Genomic DNA, 20,894 nt, shown 5'->3' with positions numbered 1-20,894 from the left:
TGTGATTGAAGTTGTTTACCGTATTAGTGCCAGTGTGTTTTCCATAGATGTGTTTTTATAAATAAATAACTATAATCTTTACACCGAAGCTCTGTTCCGTGTTCGCTTGTTCTACTGTGTAGATTGCCCTATTTTGTATACTCCACATACTGCCTAACTCTTCTTGAGGGAAGTCTGACTGCTCAGCCACAACTACCAAGTGAATCTGTGTGGTACAGACTGCTACCAAGTGGGTTTACTGCCAAACACCTGTAGTCCTAAATCTTTTGCAGTGGTCCCAGAGGGAACTGCACAGGTTTTCGCCTAACACCTACCCTGATGTGGTTTCCCTCCTCCTGCTTATCATCTGTCACCACCCATGCCTACCCTGATGTCATCTCTCTCCTCCTGCTTATCATCTGTCACCACCAATTCCTACCCTGATGTAGTCTCCCTCCTCTGCCTTATCATCTGTCACCGCCAATTCCTACCCTGATGTAGTCTCCCTCCTCCTACTTATCATCTGTCACCACCCATTCCTACCCTGATGTAGTCTCCCTCCTCCTGCTTCTCACCTGTCACCACCCATTCCTACCCTGATGTAGTCTCCCTCCTCTTGCTTATCATCTGTCACCACCCATGCCTACCCTGATGTCGTCTCCCTCCTCCTTCTTATCATCTGGCACCACCCATGCCTACCCTGATGTCGTCCCCCTCCTCCTGCTTATCATCTGGCACCACCCATGCGAACCCAGATGTCGTCTCTCTCCTCCTGCTTATAATCTGTCACACCCATTCCTACCCTGATGTAGTCTCCCTCCTCTGCCTGATCATCTGTCACCACCCGATCCTACCCTGATGTAGTCTCCCTCCTCCTGCTTATCATCTGTCACCACCCATTCCTACCCTGATGTAGTCTCCCTCCTCCTGCTTCTCATCTGTCACCACCCATGCCTACCCTGATGTAGTCTCCCTCCTCTTACTTCTCATCTGTCACCACCCATTCCTACCCTGATGCAGTCTCTCTCCTCCTGCTTATCATCTGACACCACCCATTCCTACCCTGATGTAGTCCCCTCCTCTGGCTTATCATCTGACACCACCCATTCCTACCCTGATGTAGTCTCCCTCCTCCTGCTTCTCATCTGTCACCACCCATGCCTACCCTGATGTAGTCTCCCTCCTCCTACTTCTCATCTGTCACCACCCATTCACTGGTGATATGTTTCCTTTCTCTTATCCTTTGTCCTGCAACACTTTGGTGAATACTTCCTTGACCTTATGTTGATGGTCATTAGACTGAGATGTTGCTTTTTCCATGGTCTATAGGGTCCATTATTGACTGTTGGGCTTGGTTGTTTAACTCCTAATTGTGTAATTTTTAATTGTTCTTTTGCTAAAAGTGAAAGTGATTGTCTTTTTTCTTGATTTGATATTTGATATTTGATATTTAAATATATTATTAATTGCTATGCTATGCTATATTATTTGATTTTAGTACTATTTTTATATTTTACGTATAATTTTTATGACATGTGTAAAGTTTATTTCACTAAACTGTATCACATTAAATAAAAAAAAAAATATTGACTTTTGTTCCTGAAGAAGGCAGTCTGAACCACTCAACTCTGCCGAAACGCCATCGTGATACACACGCCTTGGTCGTGTCTTACGCTTCTGTCATTCCTACGTTTTTTGGAGTAGGTCGGCGTTCAACCATAGCCACCTTTAATTCTATTTGTCACTTCTAAGTATGTTGCCTTCACATTGAGTATTGCCTCTTATAACCTACTTTAAATGTAGGTAGATTGATATGTAATTAAATGTGGTTCATGTCTCCTGAGTCCTTGAGATGTAGGTAGACTGCCATGCAACTAACTCCAGTAGGCAACCACCATACAGATATGCTTGTACTTATTTACCTTTGTCTTTTTGTACTTAATCTATGTTATAAACGCTCAATTCTTTATTTTTTTGTCTGTTGTCTTGATTGTCTATTTGAATTCATGAAGTAAATCATCTAATTTTTTATTTGATTGTATACATTACAACTCTTCCTTTGTTTGCTTGAACACGCTAAACCTGGGTTGTCCAACTCTGGACCTTAAGGGCCATAATCCTGCCAGGTTTTCAGGATATCCCTCATTAATATTAATGAGGAAAAATGTGCATACATTTAGAATTGTTGTATGTTAATTTATCTCATGAATATTAGTGAAGGGTATCCTAAAAACCTGGCATGGATTCGGCCCTCGAGGCCTGGAGTTGAACAACCCTGCTCTAAATGGCGTGATTTATTGACATTTTGCATGACCAGGCTGCTAAATCACTGGCGATTTATTCTGTTTAAAACAAATCTGTATGGGAAGAACCCCCTTTTTTGTGTATACCTTGCTCAGAGCCTGTCACTGCTTGCTTCTACTGCTGTTTTTGATCTAGTCTGTCACCACCCATACCTACTCTGATCTCATTGCCCTGCCCTTGCTCAGAGCCTGTCACTGCTCGCTTCTACTGCTGTTTTTCATCTAGTCTGTCACCACCCATACCTACTCTGATCTCATTGCCCTGCTCTTGCTCAGAGCCTGTCACTATTCGCTTCTACTGCTGTTTTTGATCTAGTCTGTCATCACCAATACCTACCCTGATCTCATTGCCCTGCTCTTGCTGAGAGCCTGTCACTGCTCGCTTCTACTGCTGTTTTTGATCTACTCTGTCACCCCCATACCTATCCTGATCTCATTGCCCTGCTCTTGCTCAGAGCCTGTCACTGCTCGCTTCTACTGCTGTTTTTGATCTAGTCTGTCACCCCCATACCTACCCTGATCTCATTGCCCTGCTCTTGCTCAGAGCCTGTCACTGCTCGCTTCTACTGCTGTTTTTGATCTAGTCTGTCACCACCCATACATTGCCCTGCTCTTGCCCAGAGCCTGTCACTGCCCTCTTTGGTGAACCTGCCCTCTTGTGTGAAGTAATGCCAGCCCTTGTGGACTCATATAACCTGCAGCCATGCCTCTCTTTGTAGTAACATCGGTGGCAACGCTATTAACGAGGTGGCACGGAACTTCTGGAGAGCGGGGCGGCGGCGCGAGGAGATGACGCTTGGGGACCTGGAGAAGCCCCTGAGAGCTGAGATGGCAGCTTCCCCAGGTACTGAGCTCAAACAAACATTACTCTCCCAAGTACTGGCACCAGTACTTTACTAGCACTGGCTTTTCTCCCACCCGTTTTCTCCCATGAGCACCTATCCCAGCTATTTCAACCAGGAGTATCAATCCTAAACTTCACCCCCAGAAGTACTGATCCCAGATCTTCCATGAGTAGTATACTCCCTCGAGTAGTGATCCCGGGCCTTACTCCCCAGCGTGCCAATCTGTTGATTTCCTTCGATCAGTCCGATCCAATATCTGACTTCCACCCGTATTACTCCCAAGATGGACTCCAGAGGTGTGGGGAGCATGCAGTGTGTGGGGGGTGTTAGGCGGAAACCTGTGCAGTTCCCTCTGGGACCACTGCAAAAGATTTAGGACTACAGGTGTTTGGCAGTAAACCCACTTGGTAGCAGTCTGTACCACACAGATTCACTGTTGGTAGCTGTGGCTGAGCAGTCAGACTTCTCTCAAGAAGAGTTAAGCAGTATGTGGAGTATACAAGATAGGGCAATTCTTCACAGTAAGACAAGCAAACACGGAACAAGGCTCAGTGTAAAGATATTAAGGTATTTATTTATAACGAAACATCTATCGAAAACACTATGGCACTATCACGGCAAACAAGTCAAATACAATTACTCTACGAAGAAGAAACGGTCAATCCCCCTAACAATATTTCGACAAGTCTAGGTTCTACCGGCACCACTTATTTGCAGACAGAGGTGTATGCCTCAACCTAGATGGCACTCTAATATTAGTTAGGACGGGAGAGAAAAATAAGCAGGTTACGAAATCAAGACAGTTCAATACTTCACGGGAAAACTGCAAGGCAAGAAGGCAAGAACCACAATAGATCATAAAGTTCAGAGGCCAGGCCCACTCGGAGAGAGGCGAGGCGATATGGCCCAAAAAGTCTCTTAGTGGAAATGCGTTTGAGTCTTTGTAGCAAATTGTTATCGGCAGATTGAACTAGTTCAGAACAATACGTGAGAAAGCTTGGAGGCGACCCAACGGAAAGGAGAGGATTAAGACACCTCACTCGAACCGATCGAAAGGGAAGCCAGGCGGACACGGTACCTTGTTGTGGAGGGCAGCTCCGGCGGGGGCAGTTGTTCCTGGTGGTGGATGCACGTCGGGTCTTTGCCAAGAGTAGAGATGATCTCGTCGTCGAAGAAAAGTGAAGTCCGGTGCACCACCAGGGAAGAGACCAGCCGCGGAGTGCTCCGTCACAAGGCACCACCTTTTGGTCGCGGTACAGGGGTAGTGGCTATCCGGTTGCCGAGGTGCTCTGCACGGGCAATTCGACCACTGCGTCATGAGGCGAATAAAAAGCAAAGTCTCTTCCCCTGGCTGTTCCCACCAGCCAGGGGAAGAGACTCTCCGGCAGGGAGATCTCCTCTGTCGTCGGGAAGTGGTGAGTCGGTTCAGCAGGGCTCCACCGGAGGTGTCGTCGTGCAGGTCGGCTCAGCGTTACCCTCGTCGGATTCTTAGGTCCTGTGGCGACTTCTGAAGATCCAGTCCCAAAAGCCCTGCTTTTATGCAGAAAACCCCCATTCATTCAGCCTAGCTGTCAATCAACACATGCTAAGTGGTGAGCGGGGAGGCTCACCACTTGGGCCAATCACCCCAGAGTGCGACCAGAGTTGGCAAGGCAACTCGGGCCAGGGTGCCTAAACCCCCTCCCACACCCCTGTGGTAACCCAGACAGAATGGCACCACTTTGGAGGGTCTCTGTACAGAGCCCGCCAAAAGTGGAACAAAGGGCTCGACCTTTGGTTTAGGAGTCACAGAGATGAACACAGAAGCCATTTTACAAACCGAGTTCTGGCAGAAAATACCATCCGATAAACTTATTTAAGATAAGTAGATCGGTGGTACGTTAGAGATTAACGAGAAAAAGTATCAATCTCTAACAATGGGACGAATCCCATAGGGTTATGTTCGGGGTCGAACATAACAAGTAGTTTCCACTGCCACCAGCCAAAACTCGACGAGGGGGGACGGGACAGTGCCACCTCGAATAACAGATCCAGGAGTAGTCAAATTACCCCTACTAGTACGTCCACAATAAGATGGTTTGTACTAGTTCTGTTAGTAAATTTAGGTCTAGTAAAGCCAATGGTGACTTTACATGCCCGCGGAGACAGTAGTCAGTCCCCGGGTATGGAGTCTATGGTGGAGGTCCGCTAGGACGCCCCAGTGTTACGGCACGTAGGGTGCGGTGTAACACACATAGTAAAACATATTAGACCCTATGGAGTAAAAGATCCCATAGCCCATAGAACACATTGACATTCAAAGGAATTACACACATACATGTCCAAGAGTGGGAGGAAAAGAGTCTCACTCTTGGCAGGATGGAAAAAAACAAACTCCAGAAATCCAGCAAAGCTGCTGGGGGACTCACTAGGTTAGGAAATTCAGCCTAAACAGAGAATTCTCCCTAACAGGGGGCTTGTAGTGTGGTGAGCTTGCAGTGTGTGTGGGGCTTGCGGTGTGTGGGGGCTTGCAGTGTGTGCGTGGCTTGCAGTGTGTTGGGGCTTGCAGTGTGTGCGTGGCTTGCAGTGTGTGGGTGACTTTCAGTGTGTGGGTGGCCTGCAGTGTGTGGGTGGCTTGAAGTGTGTGGGGGCTTGCAGTGTGTGCGTGGCTTGCAGTGTGTGTGTGGCTTACAGTGTGTGCGGGGCTTGAAGTGTGTGGGTGGCTTGCAGTGTGTGCGTAGCTTGCAATGTGTGGGTGGCTTGCTGTGTGTGCGCGGCTTGCAGTGTGTGGGGGCTTGCAGTGTGTTGGACTTGCAGTGTGTGTGGGGCTTGCAGTGTGGTGGGGCTTGCAGTGTGTGCGTGGCTTGCAGTGTGTGGGTGACTTTGAGTGTGTGGGTGGCCTGCAGTGTGTGGGTGGCTTGCAGTGTGTGGGGGTTTGCAGTGTGTGCATGTTTTGCAGTGTGTGGGGGGCTTGCAGTTTGTGAGACTTGCAGTGTGTGGGGGGCTTGCAGTGTGAGGGGGCTTGCAGTGTGTGTGTTGCTTGCAGTGTGTGGGGGCTTGCAGTGTATGGGTGACTTTCAGTGTGGGGGTGGCCTGTAGTGTGTGGGTGGCTTGCAGTGTGTGGGTGGCTTGCAGTGTGTGCAGGCTTGCAGTGTGTGGGTGGCTTGCAGTGTGTGGGGCTTGCAGTGTGTGCGTGGCTTGCAGTGTGTGGGGGCTTGCAGTGTGTGGGGGGCTTGAGTGTGTGCGTGGCATGCAGTGTGTGGGTGACTTTCAGTGTGTGGGTGGCCTGCAGTGTGTGGATGGCTTGCAGTGTGTGCAGGCTTGCAGTGTGTGCGTGATTTTCATTATGTGGGTGGCTTTCATTGTGTGCATGGCGTGCAGTGTGTGGATGGCTTGCAGTGTGTGTGGCGCTTGTAGTGTGTGTGTGGCTTGCAGTGTGTGGGTGGCTTGCAGAGTGTGCATGGCTTGCAGTGTGTGGGTGACTTGCAGTTTGTGGATGGCTTGCAGTGTGTGTGTGGCTTGCAGTGTGTGGGGAGCTTGCAGTGTGTGGGTGACTTGTAGTGTGTGGGTGGCTTGCAGTGTGTGGGTGGCTTGCAGTGTGTGCCTGGCTTGTAGTGTGTGTGGTATTGCAGTGTGTGCCTGAAATGCAGTGTGTGCGCGGCTTGCAGTGTGTTGGACTTGCAGTTTGTGTGTGGGGCTTGCAGTGTGGTGGGGCTTGCAGTGTGTGGGTGACTTTCAGTGTGTGGGTGGCCTGCAGTGTGTGGGTGGCTTGAAGTGTGTGGGGGCTTGCAGTGTGTGCGTGGCTTGCAGTGTGTGTGTGGCTTACAGTGTGTGCGGGGCTTGAAGTGTGTGGGTGGCTTGCAGTGTGTGCGTAGCTTGCAATGTGTGGGTGGCTTGCTGTGTGTGCGCGGCTTGCAGTGTGTGGGGGCTTGCAGTGTGTTGGACTTGCAGTGTGTGTGGGGCTTGCAGTGTGGTGGGGCTTGCAGTGTGTGCGTGGCTTGCAGTGTGTGGGTGACTTTGAGTGTGTGGGTGGCCTGCAGTGTGTGGGTGGCTTGCAGTGTGTGGGGGTTTGCAGTGTGTGCATGTTTTGCAGTGTGTGGGGGGCTTGCAGTTTGTGAGACTTGCAGTGTGTGGGGGGCTTGCAGTGTGAGGGGGCTTGCAGTGTGTGTGTTGCTTGCAGTGTGTGGGGGCTTGCAGTGTATGGGTGACTTTCAGTGTGGGGGTGGCCTGTAGTGTGTGGGTGGCTTGCAGTGTGTGGGTGGCTTGCAGTGTGTGCAGGCTTGCAGTGTGTGGGTGGCTTGCAGTGTGTGGGGCTTGCAGTGTGTGCGTGGCTTGCAGTGTGTGGGGGCTTGCAGTGTGTGGGGGGCTTGAGTGTGTGCGTGGCATGCAGTGTGTGGGTGACTTTCAGTGTGTGGGTGGCCTGCAGTGTGTGGATGGCTTGCAGTGTGTGCAGGCTTGCAGTGTGTGCGTGATTTTCATTATGTGGGTGGCTTTCATTGTGTGCATGGCGTGCAGTGTGTGGATGGCTTGCAGTGTGTGTGGCGCTTGTAGTGTGTGTGTGGCTTGCAGTGTGTGGGTGGCTTGCAGAGTGTGCATGGCTTGCAGTGTGTGGGTGACTTGCAGTTTGTGGATGGCTTGCAGTGTGTGTGTGGCTTGCAGTGTGTGGGGAGCTTGCAGTGTGTGGGTGACTTGTAGTGTGTGGGTGGCTTGCAGTGTGTGGGTGGCTTGCAGTGTGTGCCTGGCTTGTAGTGTGTGTGGTATTGCAGTGTGTGCCTGAAATGCAGTGTGTGCGCGGCTTGCAGTGTGTTGGACTTGCAGTTTGTGTGTGGGGCTTGCAGTGTGGTGGGGCTTGCAGTGTGTGCGTGGCTTGCAGTGTGTGGGTGACTTTGAGTGTGTGGGTGGCCTGCAGTGTGTGGGTGGCTTGCAGTGTGTGGGGGTTTGCAGTGTGTGCATGTTTTGCAGTGTGTGGGGGGCTTGCAGTTTGTGAGACTTGCAGTGTGTGGGGGGCTTGCAGTGTGAGGGGGCTTGCAGTGTGTTGGGTGACTTTCAGTGTGGGGGTGGCCTGTAGTGTGTGGGTGGCTTGCAGTGTGTGGGTGGCTTGCAGTGTGTGCAGGCTTGCAATGTGTGGGTGGCTTGCAGTGTGTGGGGCTTGCAGTGTGTGCGTGGCTTGCAGTGTGTGGGGGCTTGAGTGTGTGCGTGGCATGCAGTGTGTGGGTGACTTTCAGTGTGTGGGTGGCCTGCAGTGTGTGGGTGGCTTGCAGTGTGTGCAGGCTTGCAGTGTGTGCGTGATTTTCATTATGTGGGTGGCTTTCATTGTGTGCATGGCGTGCAGTGTGTGGATAGCTTGCAGTGTGTGTGGGGCTTGTAGTGTGTGTGTGGCTTGCAGTGTGTGGGTGGCTTGCAGAGTTTGCATGGCTTGCAGTGTGTGGGTGACTTGCAGTTTGTGGATGGCTTGCAGTGTGTGTGTGGCTTGCAGTGTGTGGGGAGCTTGCAGTGTGTGGGTGACTTGTAGTGTGTGGGTGGCTTGCAGTGTGTGGGTGGCTTGCAGTGTGTGGTTGGCTTGCAGTGTGTGCCTGGCTTGTAGTGTGTGTGGTATTGCAGTGTGTGCCTGAAATGCAGTGTGTGGGTGGCTTGCAGAGTGAGTGGCTTGCAGTGGTGGGGTATTGCAGTGTGTGAGTGATGTGCAGTGTGTGGGTGGCTTGCAGTGTGTGCGTGGCTTGCAGTGTTTGCATGGCTTGCAGTGTGTGGAGCGCTTGCAGTGTGTGGGTGGCTTGCAGTGTGTGTGGGGCTTGCAGTGTTTGCGGGGCTTGCAGTGTGTGGGTCTTGCAGTGTGTGGGGGGCTTGAGTGTGTGCATGGCTTGCAGTGTGTGGGTGGCTTTCAGTATGTGGGTGGCCTGCGGTGTGTGGGTGGCTTGCAGTGTGTGCAGGCTTGCAGTGTCTGCGTAGCTTGCAGTGTGTGGGGGGCTTGCAGTGTGTGGGTGGCTTGCAGTGTGTGGGGCTTGCAGTGTGGGGGGCTTGCAGTGTGTGGGGGCTTGCAGTGTGTGCACGGCTTGCAGTGGGTGGGGCCTTGCAGTGTGTGCGTGGCTTGCCGTGTGTGCGTGGCTTGCTGTGTGTGGGTGGCTTGCCGTGTGTGCGTAGCTTGCAGTGTGTAGGTGGCTTGCAGTGTGCATAGCTTGTTTGTGTGGGCAGCTTGCAGTGTGCGTGGCTTGCAGTGTGTGGGGGCTTGCAGTGTGTGGGGCTTGCAGTGTGTGGGGTCTTGCAGTGTGTGCATGGCTTGCAGTGTGTGGGTGACTTTCAGTGTGTGAGTGGCGTTCATTGTGTGGGTGGCTTGCAGTGTGTGGGGGTTTGCAGTGTGTGCATGGCTTGCAGTGTTTGCGTGTCTTGCAGTGTGTGGGGGCTTGCAGTGTGTGGGTGGCGTGCAGTGTGTGGGTGGCTTGATGTGTGTGTATGGCTTGCAGTGTGTGGGGGGCTTGCAGTGTGTGGGTGGCTTGCAGTGTGTGCATGGCTTGCAGTTTGTGGGTGGCTTGCAGTGTGTGGGTCTTGCAGTGTGTGGGTAGCTTGCAGTGTGTGGGTGGCTTGCAGTGTGTGGGGGGCTTGCAGTGTGTGGGGTCTTGCAGTTTGTGCCTGACGTGCAGTGTGGGGGTGGCTTGCAGAGTGTGAATGGCTTGCAGTGGGTGGGGTCTTGCAGTGTGTGCATGATGTGCAGTGTGTGGGTGGCTTGCAGTGTGTGTGGGGCTTGCAGTGTGTGTGGGGCTTTCAGTGTGTGCGTGGCTTGAAGTGTGTGGGGGGCTTGCAGTGTGTGGGGGGCTTGAGTGTGTGCGTGGCTTGCAGTGTGTGGGTGACTTTCAGTGTGTGGGTGGCCTGCAGTGTGTGGGTGACTTTCAGTGTGTGGGTGGCCTGCAGTGTGTGCAGGCTTGCAGTGGCTGCGTGGCTTGCAGTGTGTGCATGTCTTGCAGTGTGTGGGGGGCTTGTAGTGTGTGGGGCTTGCAGTGTGGGGGGGCTTGCAGTGTGTGGGGGCTTGCAGTGTGTGCATGGCTTGCCGTTTGTGCGTGGCTTGCCGTGTGTGGGTGGCTTGCTGTGTGTGCATAGCTTGCAGTGTGTAGGTGGCTTGCAGTGTGCATAGCTTGCAGTGTGTGGGCAGCTTGCAGTGTGCGTGGCTTGCAGTGTGTGGGGGGCTTGCAGTGTGTGTGGGGCTTGCAGTGTGTGGGGCTTGCAGTGTGTGGGGTCTTGCAGTGTGTGCATGGCTTGCAGTGTGTGGGTGACTTTCAGTGTGTGGGTGGCCTGCAGTGTGTGGGGGCTTGTATTGTGTGCATGGTTTGCAGTGTTTGTGTGTCTTGCAGTGTTAGGGGGCTTGCAGTGTGTGGGTGGCTTGCAGTGTGTGGGTGGCTTGATGTGTGTGCTTGCAGTGTGTGTTTCTTGCAGTATGTGGGGGCCTGCAGTGTGTGCGTGGCTTGCAGTGTGTGTGTGACTTTCAGTGTGTCGGTGGCCTGCAGTGTGTGGGTGGCTTGCAGTGTGTGGGTGGCTTGCAGTGTGTGCAGGCTTGCAGTGTGTGCCTGTCTTGCAGTGTGTGGGGGCTTGCAGTGTGTGGGGAGCTTGCAGTGTGTGGGTGGCTTGCAATGTGTGGGGCTTGCAGTGTGTGCGTGGCTTGCAGTGTGTGGGGGCTTGCAGTGTGCGGGGGGCTTGAGTGTGTGCGTGGCATGCAGTGTGTGGGTGACTTTCAGTGTGTGGGTGGCCTGCAGTGTGTGGGTGGCTTGCAGTGTGTGCAGGCTTGCAGTGTGTGGGTGATTTTCATTATGTGGGTGGCTTTCATTGTGTGTGTGGCGTGCAGTGGGTGGCTGGTGAAAGGAAGCGCCCCCAATTTCAGCACGATCCTCCCCGCAATGAGAGACAATAAGGGACTCTCCCGTAGTGGGAATAAGACCAAGACAGAGTGCGGGTGAGCGTAAGTGGGAGTTTATCCAAAGAATAGGGCATGCAAAGAACTCTGCAACCTCCGAGAGCGCTCTGTCTGACAATAGCAAAGACAGGCGTATTTCTAATACAAAAAACGTCATCAGAACCTACACACTATAGGGGGCACAAGTTAATTGGGATTGGGTGGCGTCGACTAACTATAGGTGTTGCTGCAGCGTGGTTGGTCTTGGCGTGAGGACGTCACTGGTCAGCCTCGTGGGTTGGGTTGGGCCTGGCAGGCCAGCTTGAGGTCATCCGAGCGGTGTTGGTATGCTGGGGCAGCCTGTGACAAAGATGAATACCTTTCCTGACTCGTTTGCCCTAGGCCATGCACACTGCAGTTATTCAAGAAACGACATCTAAGTTCATCAATAAATCGCTCGGCAGTTTGTCTTATAAAATAAACGCAACACATGAGGAATGCACCTCTTGAGAGGTCCGGTGATTGTCGGTTGGGGTGAGATTTACCTGTGTCCTATTGACCGGTATTTTAGGTCGAGGGGCTGAGTTCTGGGGCCTGAGCCGACTGGTACATGCCTGTCTGCCGCGTTAGAAGTTATTATATAAATGGGTCTCTGTGTCTTGTCCCAGTGATGGGGGTCGTTCTTGGGGTGGTCTAGGGGGAGGGTTGTGGACTTTACGAGAGGGTGCTGGTAGATCAGTGGATTCAAAACGTGGGTTTATTACCGTGCTGTAAATAACACAGGTGGTGGGCTGTGGCCTTGGGTGCGGTACCGGGGCCTCTGACTCTCTGAAGCGGCTCCAGCTTGGTTGGGGGAGGTGAGGGAGCGCGGCACAGGCCTTAGCTTCCTTATCTGGCAGGCTTGGTAGGGTGGGAGGGAGAATGGCCTTGCATATACTCACAAAGGTTTTTTCCTCGTGCGTTGCTAACTTTTGAATGCAGAACTTTTATAATGTTCCGCCTTATTTTGATGTTATTTAAACACACATATATATTTCCATTTCGTTACACATTTCTTTAATACAGTCGGTCCGAGTACCTTTTCGTTACCTAACATTATATTTACTACATGATGTGATTATTTTATGTACATTAAACGTTACACAAGGTCGTTCTAGGTTATGGCCTACAGAAATTGATGCTCGCTGCTTTAGGTGATTAAGAAAACATATATGAGTAAATAAAGGCTATACATTTGGTCTACATCTTTCTCTGTGGTTGTAGCAGCACTAGTCCAGACCTGGGGTGGTATCATGTAACGTTACATCTTTATGGTTTATTCACAGTTTACAGGATCTGTTTAAACCGAGGTAGTTCGTTAATACCAATACTTGAATTATTTTCTACTTTCTTCAGATAGTGATGCTTCAGCTTTTTTTTCCCGTCACCCCGGCCTCGCGGACCAGGTCATGCAGGGTGCAATATTACATTGTGGATGATAAAAATGTTACAGTGTTAGCATCTCGGGTTAGCTCATATCCGACTTTCTCATGGGAACGCGCTCGCAGCGGATCTACCAGGGCTACTGCGGCGGCAGAGATGCATGAAAGGCCCTCCAAAGGTGGGGGCCTCGTTACAGTGTGCTGAACTCACGCCATGTTTGCTAAACAAGATGGCTTCTAGGCCTAACTGAATTTTGGTATATGCAGGGAACGGATATGTGTGGGCAATGTCGTCGGCGGGTGACCCCTCCTCCACCTGGGCCCGGGTGGCATGAGGGGATGGCCACCGAGTCATGGTCCTCACCTGGGGAGAAGGCTGCAGGTGAGGAGGGCCTCGCGGCCAGTCCTTCCCTACATTTCCCCCCTTTCGTTACTAAAGTAACGAATTCTTTAGCTCTTCTAATCTTCTACATTCTTGCTCCTCTATCACTGCGTCATCCCATGCAGGTGTTCCTTTTCTAGGCATCCAGGCTCTGCATACCCTCCTCAAGTTCTCACCTCTTCTAGCATACTCATCTGGGGTACATGTTAAATATATACAGTCACCCGTCCCTTCCAAGTCTACCCAGACCTCCTCATACCATTCCAGTTCCACATCTCGGGGTTCTTTGATAGTGGTGTGCCATAGTTTATCTACTATGTACTTATCACGGCACATAGGCACTAACTGGTATCTGGGAGTGTTATCTGGTCCTGTCTGTACATGTACTTCTTGTGTCGCCTTAATTGTACCACCAGAGTTGCCCATTGTCACCATCATCATCGCACCGTTAGGGACTGCGTTAGCACAACATCGAAGGCCCACCTGGCACAGGCAGAACACCACGAGGAGGACCACCGCAACTGGTATCAATAATTTCATCGTCATTCCAAGCCAGGAGGGAACCCAGGAGAAGATATTGTCGAACCATGAGCTGTCTTTAGCCCCACCTTCCAGCTTCATTTTCTCTCCCAGGTTATGGACTGCTTCAATGACGTGGGACAGGGACCCATTTTCTGCGTCTTCAGAAGGTACGAACGTGCAGCACGCACTTCCTATTTTTCGGCAAACACCTCCATCGATTGCTGTTAGCAGGTCCAGAACATACCTGTTCTGCATGGTCATTAGTCGCAGAGCTCGTAGTTCCACCTTTATTATGTTGAACCCTTCTTCAGTATCATTGGCCAGCTGAATCAGTTCCCACCGTGTGATCTGAAGCCATTTTGCATTTGCTCTTGCTTGGACACTTGAAACCAGTGAGGCAAAAAATGTTTCCACGGAGCTGAACAGGCGATACCTGTCTGGGATCTGTGCCAATAAATCGGATGATGCTTGTGATATGTAGTTTGATGCTCGCTTGTTCCGTGATAGCTCCTCTTCTTTCCCTCCGGAGGACAGGACATAGAGGTGTGCTTCTGCAGTGGGAGACGTCTCGTCCTTGTTCATGTTTCCTTGCGTCTTTTTATTTTTGTCGACGTGGCTTTCTGGAATCACCATTAGGGCCGAATGCAAAGTGGCCATTGAGCAGCTGCCACTCCATGCCTGGGGAAGGTGCAAGTAAGCCTGATTCCCGCATACCCAGTATGTGTCCATTAGTGCTGCTGTTCCTTTTTTCATGTCTGGGATGGTGAGAGTTTTGTTACAGTTTTTGTTCGTTCCCATTGCCACTTTTCCTTCTCCCTTGAAACATAGTTCGTTTTGTATTTCACTTTGTAGCTTGAAGGGTTTCTCCATCGCTGTTACCCATGTTAGTTTAGAGATGTGTTCTTTCCATATTGGTAAGCACGTTTTTTCCATCCATCGCAGCTTGTCTGGTTGGACACCTCTCAGTGCTTCCGCTTTGCACAGTACTTCTTCATCTTTCCATTTGTTTTCTGAAAACAGCGTCCCTTGTATTGCAAAGAAAGGTTCTTTAGGACAGACCACTCCAGACGCTTTTGAATAGCACGTTTTGTTGTCCTGTATTATTTTGAAAGAGACATCGTGTGCTTGAAAGGTGTTCTTTATTCTACACAGTGTGAGATGAAGGAGACATTGGGCATCCACAATGGGCAATTCTCTTGGCAACAACACTTTGGGTGTACCTGATGCATGGGGGATGAGCGAACAGACATAGCAGCTTTCATTAGTTGTCTGTTTAGCTGTTGTACTCATATCTGCATACCATTTATTTGCTTGGTGGGGGTGTCGTGGGTCTTCCATCTTGTCTAATCCTAACCCATAATACTCATCATACCCCCTCCTGCTTGTCTCTCTTCTTCGCCTACTTCTCTCCCCCCTCCTATACCTTATAGTTTCGATAGGTGAAAGAATAGGCCCCCCTTTCTCATTCCCTCCCCCCTTTTCCAATTCTTCATATAGGGACTTGTGTTCTGTCATTGTAATTACTTTTCCATTTTCCTCAATAAACAACAAGTCGCTGTTTTGTATCGGGGCGGGAAGGGTAGTGGGGCTGTTATATATTTCAGGTAGGGACATTGTGTCATTTTCCATATCTTTATCTTTTGATCGTGACGGGGCAGCAGTGGGTGGTGCAGTGTAGTAACCCCATACAAGGCGGGATCCATCCCAGATCAAAAAATCACCTTCTTTAATATTCATATTTGTGATTGAATTCGTGCCAGGGGCAAGGGTGGTGTTACTCCCCCCTCCCCCCTCGTTCATCTCAGTAGAGATGAACGCTATGACCCAATGTGTCATTAGGCAAAATATTGAGATGAAGAACACAATAACACACATTGATAAACCGCATTCGTATGAATATGTCAATCTATCTACTAACATTTCTCTAAATCTAACAAATCTATTAGTTGCAGGCTGCCCATCCGATGCCATAGTAAATCCTGTTTGAGACATAAAAGTGCATTAAGTACAAGCATGTAAACATTTAGAACGTTGTGAAATTTTTTCGGCAAAGTATGGGAGTGGGTGAAGGAGGGGGTATGTCCACAGACAAGGTAACTTTACAAATATTACTATCAGTACATTATTTCATACATGAAGAGAAAAGTCGAGAGAGAGAGAGAGAGAGAGAGAGAAAAAAAAGAAAACTTCTCCAAAACCCAAAAAGGACCACAAAAACCTTCAAAAGTTGTAAAAATTATATATATATGTATATACACAGGTTTATTTCAGTACACATGTCGTGCGCCATTCGTGTTCAGTGTTCAACACTTAATGCACACAAAATTCCCATCATCCATTCTGCACAACTTCATTGTCCGCAGTTGTCTGTGCCTCGTCCTGTACCTCACCTTCCGCGGCGCTATAAGCTCTGCGTACGTCTGTCAAATGCACCCAGTATCGTAGGCCCTTTACTTTTACTGCTGTGGGTGTGCAAAACACTACCTCATAAGGGCCATGGAAACGTGGTGCATTCCACCTTCGCACAAAACTTCGGACATATATAAGGTCACCAGGCATTAGTTGTAATGGTTTTTCAGGCATTGTCTCTGTTTCTGTTGTGTTCCCCTCCTCTCTTGTAGAGGGGGGGGCTAGTTGCTTTGCAATTACGCGCGCTGCCCGTGTCAGTTTTCTCAAGTACTCTGTGAACTCCTCTCCTAATATCGCTGCACTTCTGTGTGCATCAGAACGTTCACGGAGAGGTGAATGCGCTGTGTGCATTCTCCTTCCCGTGACGATCTCATGCGGGGACAAGTGGTGGTCTTTACTTGGCTGATTTCGTAACTCGAACAAGGCCAAAGGCAGGCAGTACATCCAGGTCTTTTTAAGGGAAAAACACAGTTTTGACAATCTGCTTTTTAACAGACCGTTCATCTTTTCCACTACGCCATTACTTTGAGGATGATAAATTGAACATAATTTGTGCTTTATTCCCAATAGGGTAGTCACTTCCTTGAATAGTTCATTAACAAAATGCGTGCCGTTATCTGAGCGAATAACTTCGCAAATCCCCCAGCGCGGGAACGCTTCCCGCACTAGGAACTTCGCGGCGCCCTTCGCATCAGGGCGCGCACAGGGGCCTGCCTCCACCCATCTCGAAAATGGACATACAACCACAATCATGTAGCGAGCCCCGTTACATCTTTCTCCCATGTCTACATAATCAATGTGGAGCTCTCTGAATGGGCCATTTGGTTTGGGTATCGTTCCTCTCAGTGTGCGCAATGTCATACCTGAGTTGTAAATCTGACATGTCGTGCATTCTAAAGCCAGTCTTGTGACGTGTTCATGGAGGCAAGGTGCAAACCAATCTTCTTGTATCTCTGCCATTATGTGTTGCTTTGCGTTATGTGCGGGAAAGTGTAGTTGTTGAAATGCTATTTCTAACAATGTGACTGGCATTACCGCTTTTCCTGAACTTTTTTGTCGCCATAACAAATCAGTCGGCGATTTGCTGCATCCCCTTTTAGTCCACAGCAATTTTTCTTCTGCACTAGCTCCCTCTTGCAGCTCTATTATTTCCTGTGTGGGCATCATGTTGTATCCTGTGGGGACCTCTTGGCTTGCTGTGTGGTGCAACATGTATTCTCCTACTACACCTTTCTGTAAATACGAAGCTTCTTTGGCAGCGGCGTCTGCTGCCGCGTTCCCCAAAGATATAAAATCTGTATTTGTGGTGTGGGCTTGGCATTTTACAATGGCCACTGCCGTGGGGTCTTGCAGAGCCTCAATCAGTTCTTTCAATAGTTCTGCATGCTGAACTGGTGTTCCATCTGCTCGTCGGAACCCTCTCCGCCCCCACCGTGCCAACCCGCCGTGTACTGTCGTTGTCATGTATGCTGAGTCGGTATATATTGTCACTGCGCACCCCTTGGCGGCATGCAATGCTTCTATTAGCGCAATTAGTTCTGCTGCTTGGGCTGAATAGTGGGATGGGAGGCGGTGTTGCACTAGTGTCTCGTATTCATCTTCCTCTAATCGTACGACTGCCATACCCACATGTTTCTCTCCTGTCTCCATATCTATTGATGCTGACCCGTCCACGAAATACACCTCTCCCTCGTTCAGGGCATTCTCAAAAATCACTTGATCCTGACCTTCGTCACCTGTGAACGTAGCGCAGTTGTGGTTTTGCATGTCCTCTACGGTGCACGCCTCTGTGATGAATGTGGCTGGGTTCACTGTTTTACATCTTACTATGTGGATGTTTGCGCTGGACAGTATTATTTCATATGCTGTGGCGCGTTGTGTTGTCAATGTGCTCTTTGATCGCTCTAATATTGCAAAGAGTGAGTGTTCCACAAACAGTGTCACAGGACAGCCCATCACTATCGTGGCACTTTTCTCAATCGCGAACGCGGCTGCAGCTAGAGATTGCTCGCACGCGAAATGACCTTGCATTACTGCGTCTAGGGTGCCACTATAGTAAGCCAGTGGTTTGTGCCCTAACGATGTCTTTTGTGTCAATACTGCTGTCATCAGTGTTCCTTTGCAGTGTGAAAATAAGAAGAATTCGCGCCCATAATCTGGATTTGCCAGTACTGGAGCGCTTGATATCAGCTCTTTTAGTGAGTCAAATGCTGTGTTCATCTCTTCTGTCCATTCTATGTGTTTGTTTTCCTGCTGTGCCTCTTTTAGTGCCTGTAACAAGGGCCTCGTGTATGCTGCATAATCCAATATCCATGCTCGGCAATAGTTGCACATACCCAGAAATTTCTGCATCTCTTTTACTGTTTTGGGCTCCCCAACTGCTCTAATCGCCTGTGCCCTGTCTGGTATGATCCGCTTGCCATCCTTTGATATCAGCTGTCCCAAGTATAGGACCTCGGTCAGACAGTATTGTAACTTCCCCTTGTCCACCTTGTACCCTTTATTGGCCAATAATGTCAGGAGTGTTATTGAGTCCTTTCTACACTCTTCCTCAGTTTGTGCACAGATCAATAAATCATCAACGTACTGAATCACTGTGCTTTCTACACACAAATTCCCCAGATCTTCATGTAGTACCCTGTTGAATATGCTTGGGCTCTCGCAATATCCTTGTGGTAGTCTGCAGTGTTCGAACCTCCTCCCCCCTAGTGTAAACGCTGTTAAGTACCTGCTCTCCTCTGCTAAGGGAATCGAGAAAAATGCATTTTTTAAGTCAATAACTGTGAAGTGGGATGCCGTTTTCGGAATGTTGCACAGTATTGTTGATGGGTTCGGGACTAGAGGGAACTCCTTCTGAATCAAATCATTGAGTGGGCGTAAATCCTGTATCATCCTCCATGAACCTCCCTTCGCCTTTTTAATCGGGTAAATGCATGTGTTCCATGGGGAGTTTGAGGGCACTATTATTCCTTGTGCTAGCAGTGCATCTAGTGTCTCTCTGATCCCTTCTTCTGCTTCGCGTGACAATGGATATTGTTTTACCCGGGGTATAATTGCTCCCGGTTTCAGTTTTATTACCACAGGCTGAACCTCATGTAATAACCCCACGTCATGGGGGCCATTTGTCCATATGTTAGTGGGTACTAACCTCATGTCGTCATCAAAAAATGCATGTGGTGCTCCTACCACTGCCATTAATTCAACTTGAGTTTTTCTGGCTGTAACTACAATGTCACACGGCATTGCTAGTTCCATCACTATTTCGCCATCTGTCTCAGTGTCTGAAAATAGCTCCTCGTCCGAGAGCTCCCTCAGTGGGATATTTGCATTTGTACACAGTACTGTCCGCCACTCACATCCTTCCATGTCAACGCCAATCACACATATTCTGTTTGCTGACACGTGTACTGCGTGTAAATCCAACGATACCACTGACCCTAGAGCAGTGTCGGGGCTTGCTATGGGGCGGAAGAGGAATTCGGCTGGAATCCTCCAATCCATCCTTTTTAGTTCTGGTACTATGAGAGCCAATGCTCTCATGCCCTCAACAAACATCTCCTCGTTTCTTGGTAACCCTCTGATCTCTTGCATAATTGTGTGGCCGTGTATTACTGCTAATATGCGGAGAGGACATATGCCTGGCGTCGAACATACGATACCGCTCCCTGTGAATGATATTGTCATGTTTAGTTTGCTCAAGAGATCTCTCCCCAGCAAATTAATGGGAGAGTGTTCATAGTACAGTAAGGGTGCTTTCACTGTTTTACCCCCCACTGTCACATCCAATGCTTCTGTGTAAGGAACTTCAATTACAGCCCCAGAGAACCCCTGCGTCTCTAACGTTCTATTAGATAACGGGAACCGGCCCTCTCTAATGCATGATTTCTCCGCTCCCGAATCCACCATGAATATGAACTGCTTGTCTCCTATCTGCGCTCCTATCAATGGTTCCTCTGATGCATTGTGGGTCGTAGATAGTACTGGACACGCAAGTGCTCTCTGTGGGCTGTCCTATGCGGGGTGTTTCATTGCCCCCCCTCATCAAAAATGTTCCCCGAAACTACTGACACCCCGCTGTAAGGTGCGGGAGCAGGTGCTCCGTTAGCTACTGTGGCGAAAGTGTTACCTGGCGTGTATTGCATATTGTCATTATTCTGTGGGTGGTTTTGTGTCCTGTACTGATGTCCGTGTAGTTGTGCGTTACTTCTTTGTCCTACATTTTCTGGTTGTTGGTATTGTCCCATGGGGAGGCCGTAGGGGCTTCCTGGGTGGGGGTGACCGTACTGTTCTGTCTCCTGGAACCCGTTGTTTTGTCTGCTCCTGCACTCTCTTGAGTAGTGCCCCCATCTCCCACAATTCCAGCAGCTCCCCTGTGGACCTCTGGGACCCTGCCACCCATTACCTCCCATTCCTCCATACCCTTGTCCTCCTCTTCGGCCCCGGTACCCACCTCTTCCCCCTCTTGGGGCCCACTCTTGCCACGTTGGACCTCCGTTCTGCTCCTGCTCAGTCCACTGTCGTTGTCCTTGTCCTGCCCAATTTGCTGCTATTCTTCCTTGTATTGCTATTTGCCCCTCCTCTCCTTCCTCTCCCTCCCTCATGAGTGGGAGCCCTGCTACCGCTGCTGCAACCTTCACTAGTTTTGATTGTACCAACTTTGCCTCGTCTGCCAACCTTTTCTGTGCTACTTCCCTCTCTCTCTCTTTGATCCTTTTGCAATGGTGCACTATTATACTTTGGATCTCTGGCCACCCCTTCGCCTCAACGCCCGCTATCTTATCGAGTGCCTTCTGCACCTCTTTTGGGAGCCCTCTCTTAATGATAAAATAAAATAGAGATGTGGATTGGTGCCAGGGCGTGCCCGTTTCCGCTCTCCACATCTCCTGCACCCGGAGAATGTAATCCATAGCATCCTCCCCGTCATTCATTGTACATTGCATTACTGACTGTAAATCAGGGGTATCTGGGAATGTCTCCCGCAGCGCGTCCCACACCCTTGCTCGTACTGTATTAAAGGAAGCCCCATCATGACGATCACAATCTAACGTCACGGCCGGGAAACCAGCCTTAGCCCATACTCTGTCCGCTTGATCTCCTACTGCGGTTACTAGTAGGCTTTTCACATCGCCTACTGCCAACGGTATGCCGGCGGTATGTTTCTCAAATGCATATATCCAC

General features: G+C 49.9%; 1 protein-coding gene across 1 annotated transcript in view; it reads left to right on the top strand.

Annotated features, from left to right (window-relative positions):
- TOR3A (torsin family 3 member A) overlaps positions 1-20,894 on the top strand; it is a 192,717-nt gene that overhangs the window by 132,483 nt on the left and 39,340 nt on the right. The window contains exon 5 of the mRNA XM_069642460.1: positions 3,002-3,126. Coding sequence (XP_069498561.1) covers positions 3,002-3,126 — 125 coding nt within the window. The remainder of the gene's footprint in view (positions 1-3,001; positions 3,127-20,894) is intronic.

This window comes from Ambystoma mexicanum, chromosome 1q (genome assembly GCF_040938575.1).
Source record: "Ambystoma mexicanum isolate Mex_15411 chromosome 1q, UKY_AmexF1_1, whole genome shotgun sequence".
NCBI classification, from domain to species: domain Eukaryota; kingdom Metazoa; phylum Chordata; class Amphibia; order Caudata; family Ambystomatidae; genus Ambystoma; species Ambystoma mexicanum.
The sequence above is the reverse complement of the archived record's forward strand: the minus strand, read 5'-3'. Positions and strand labels throughout refer to the sequence as shown.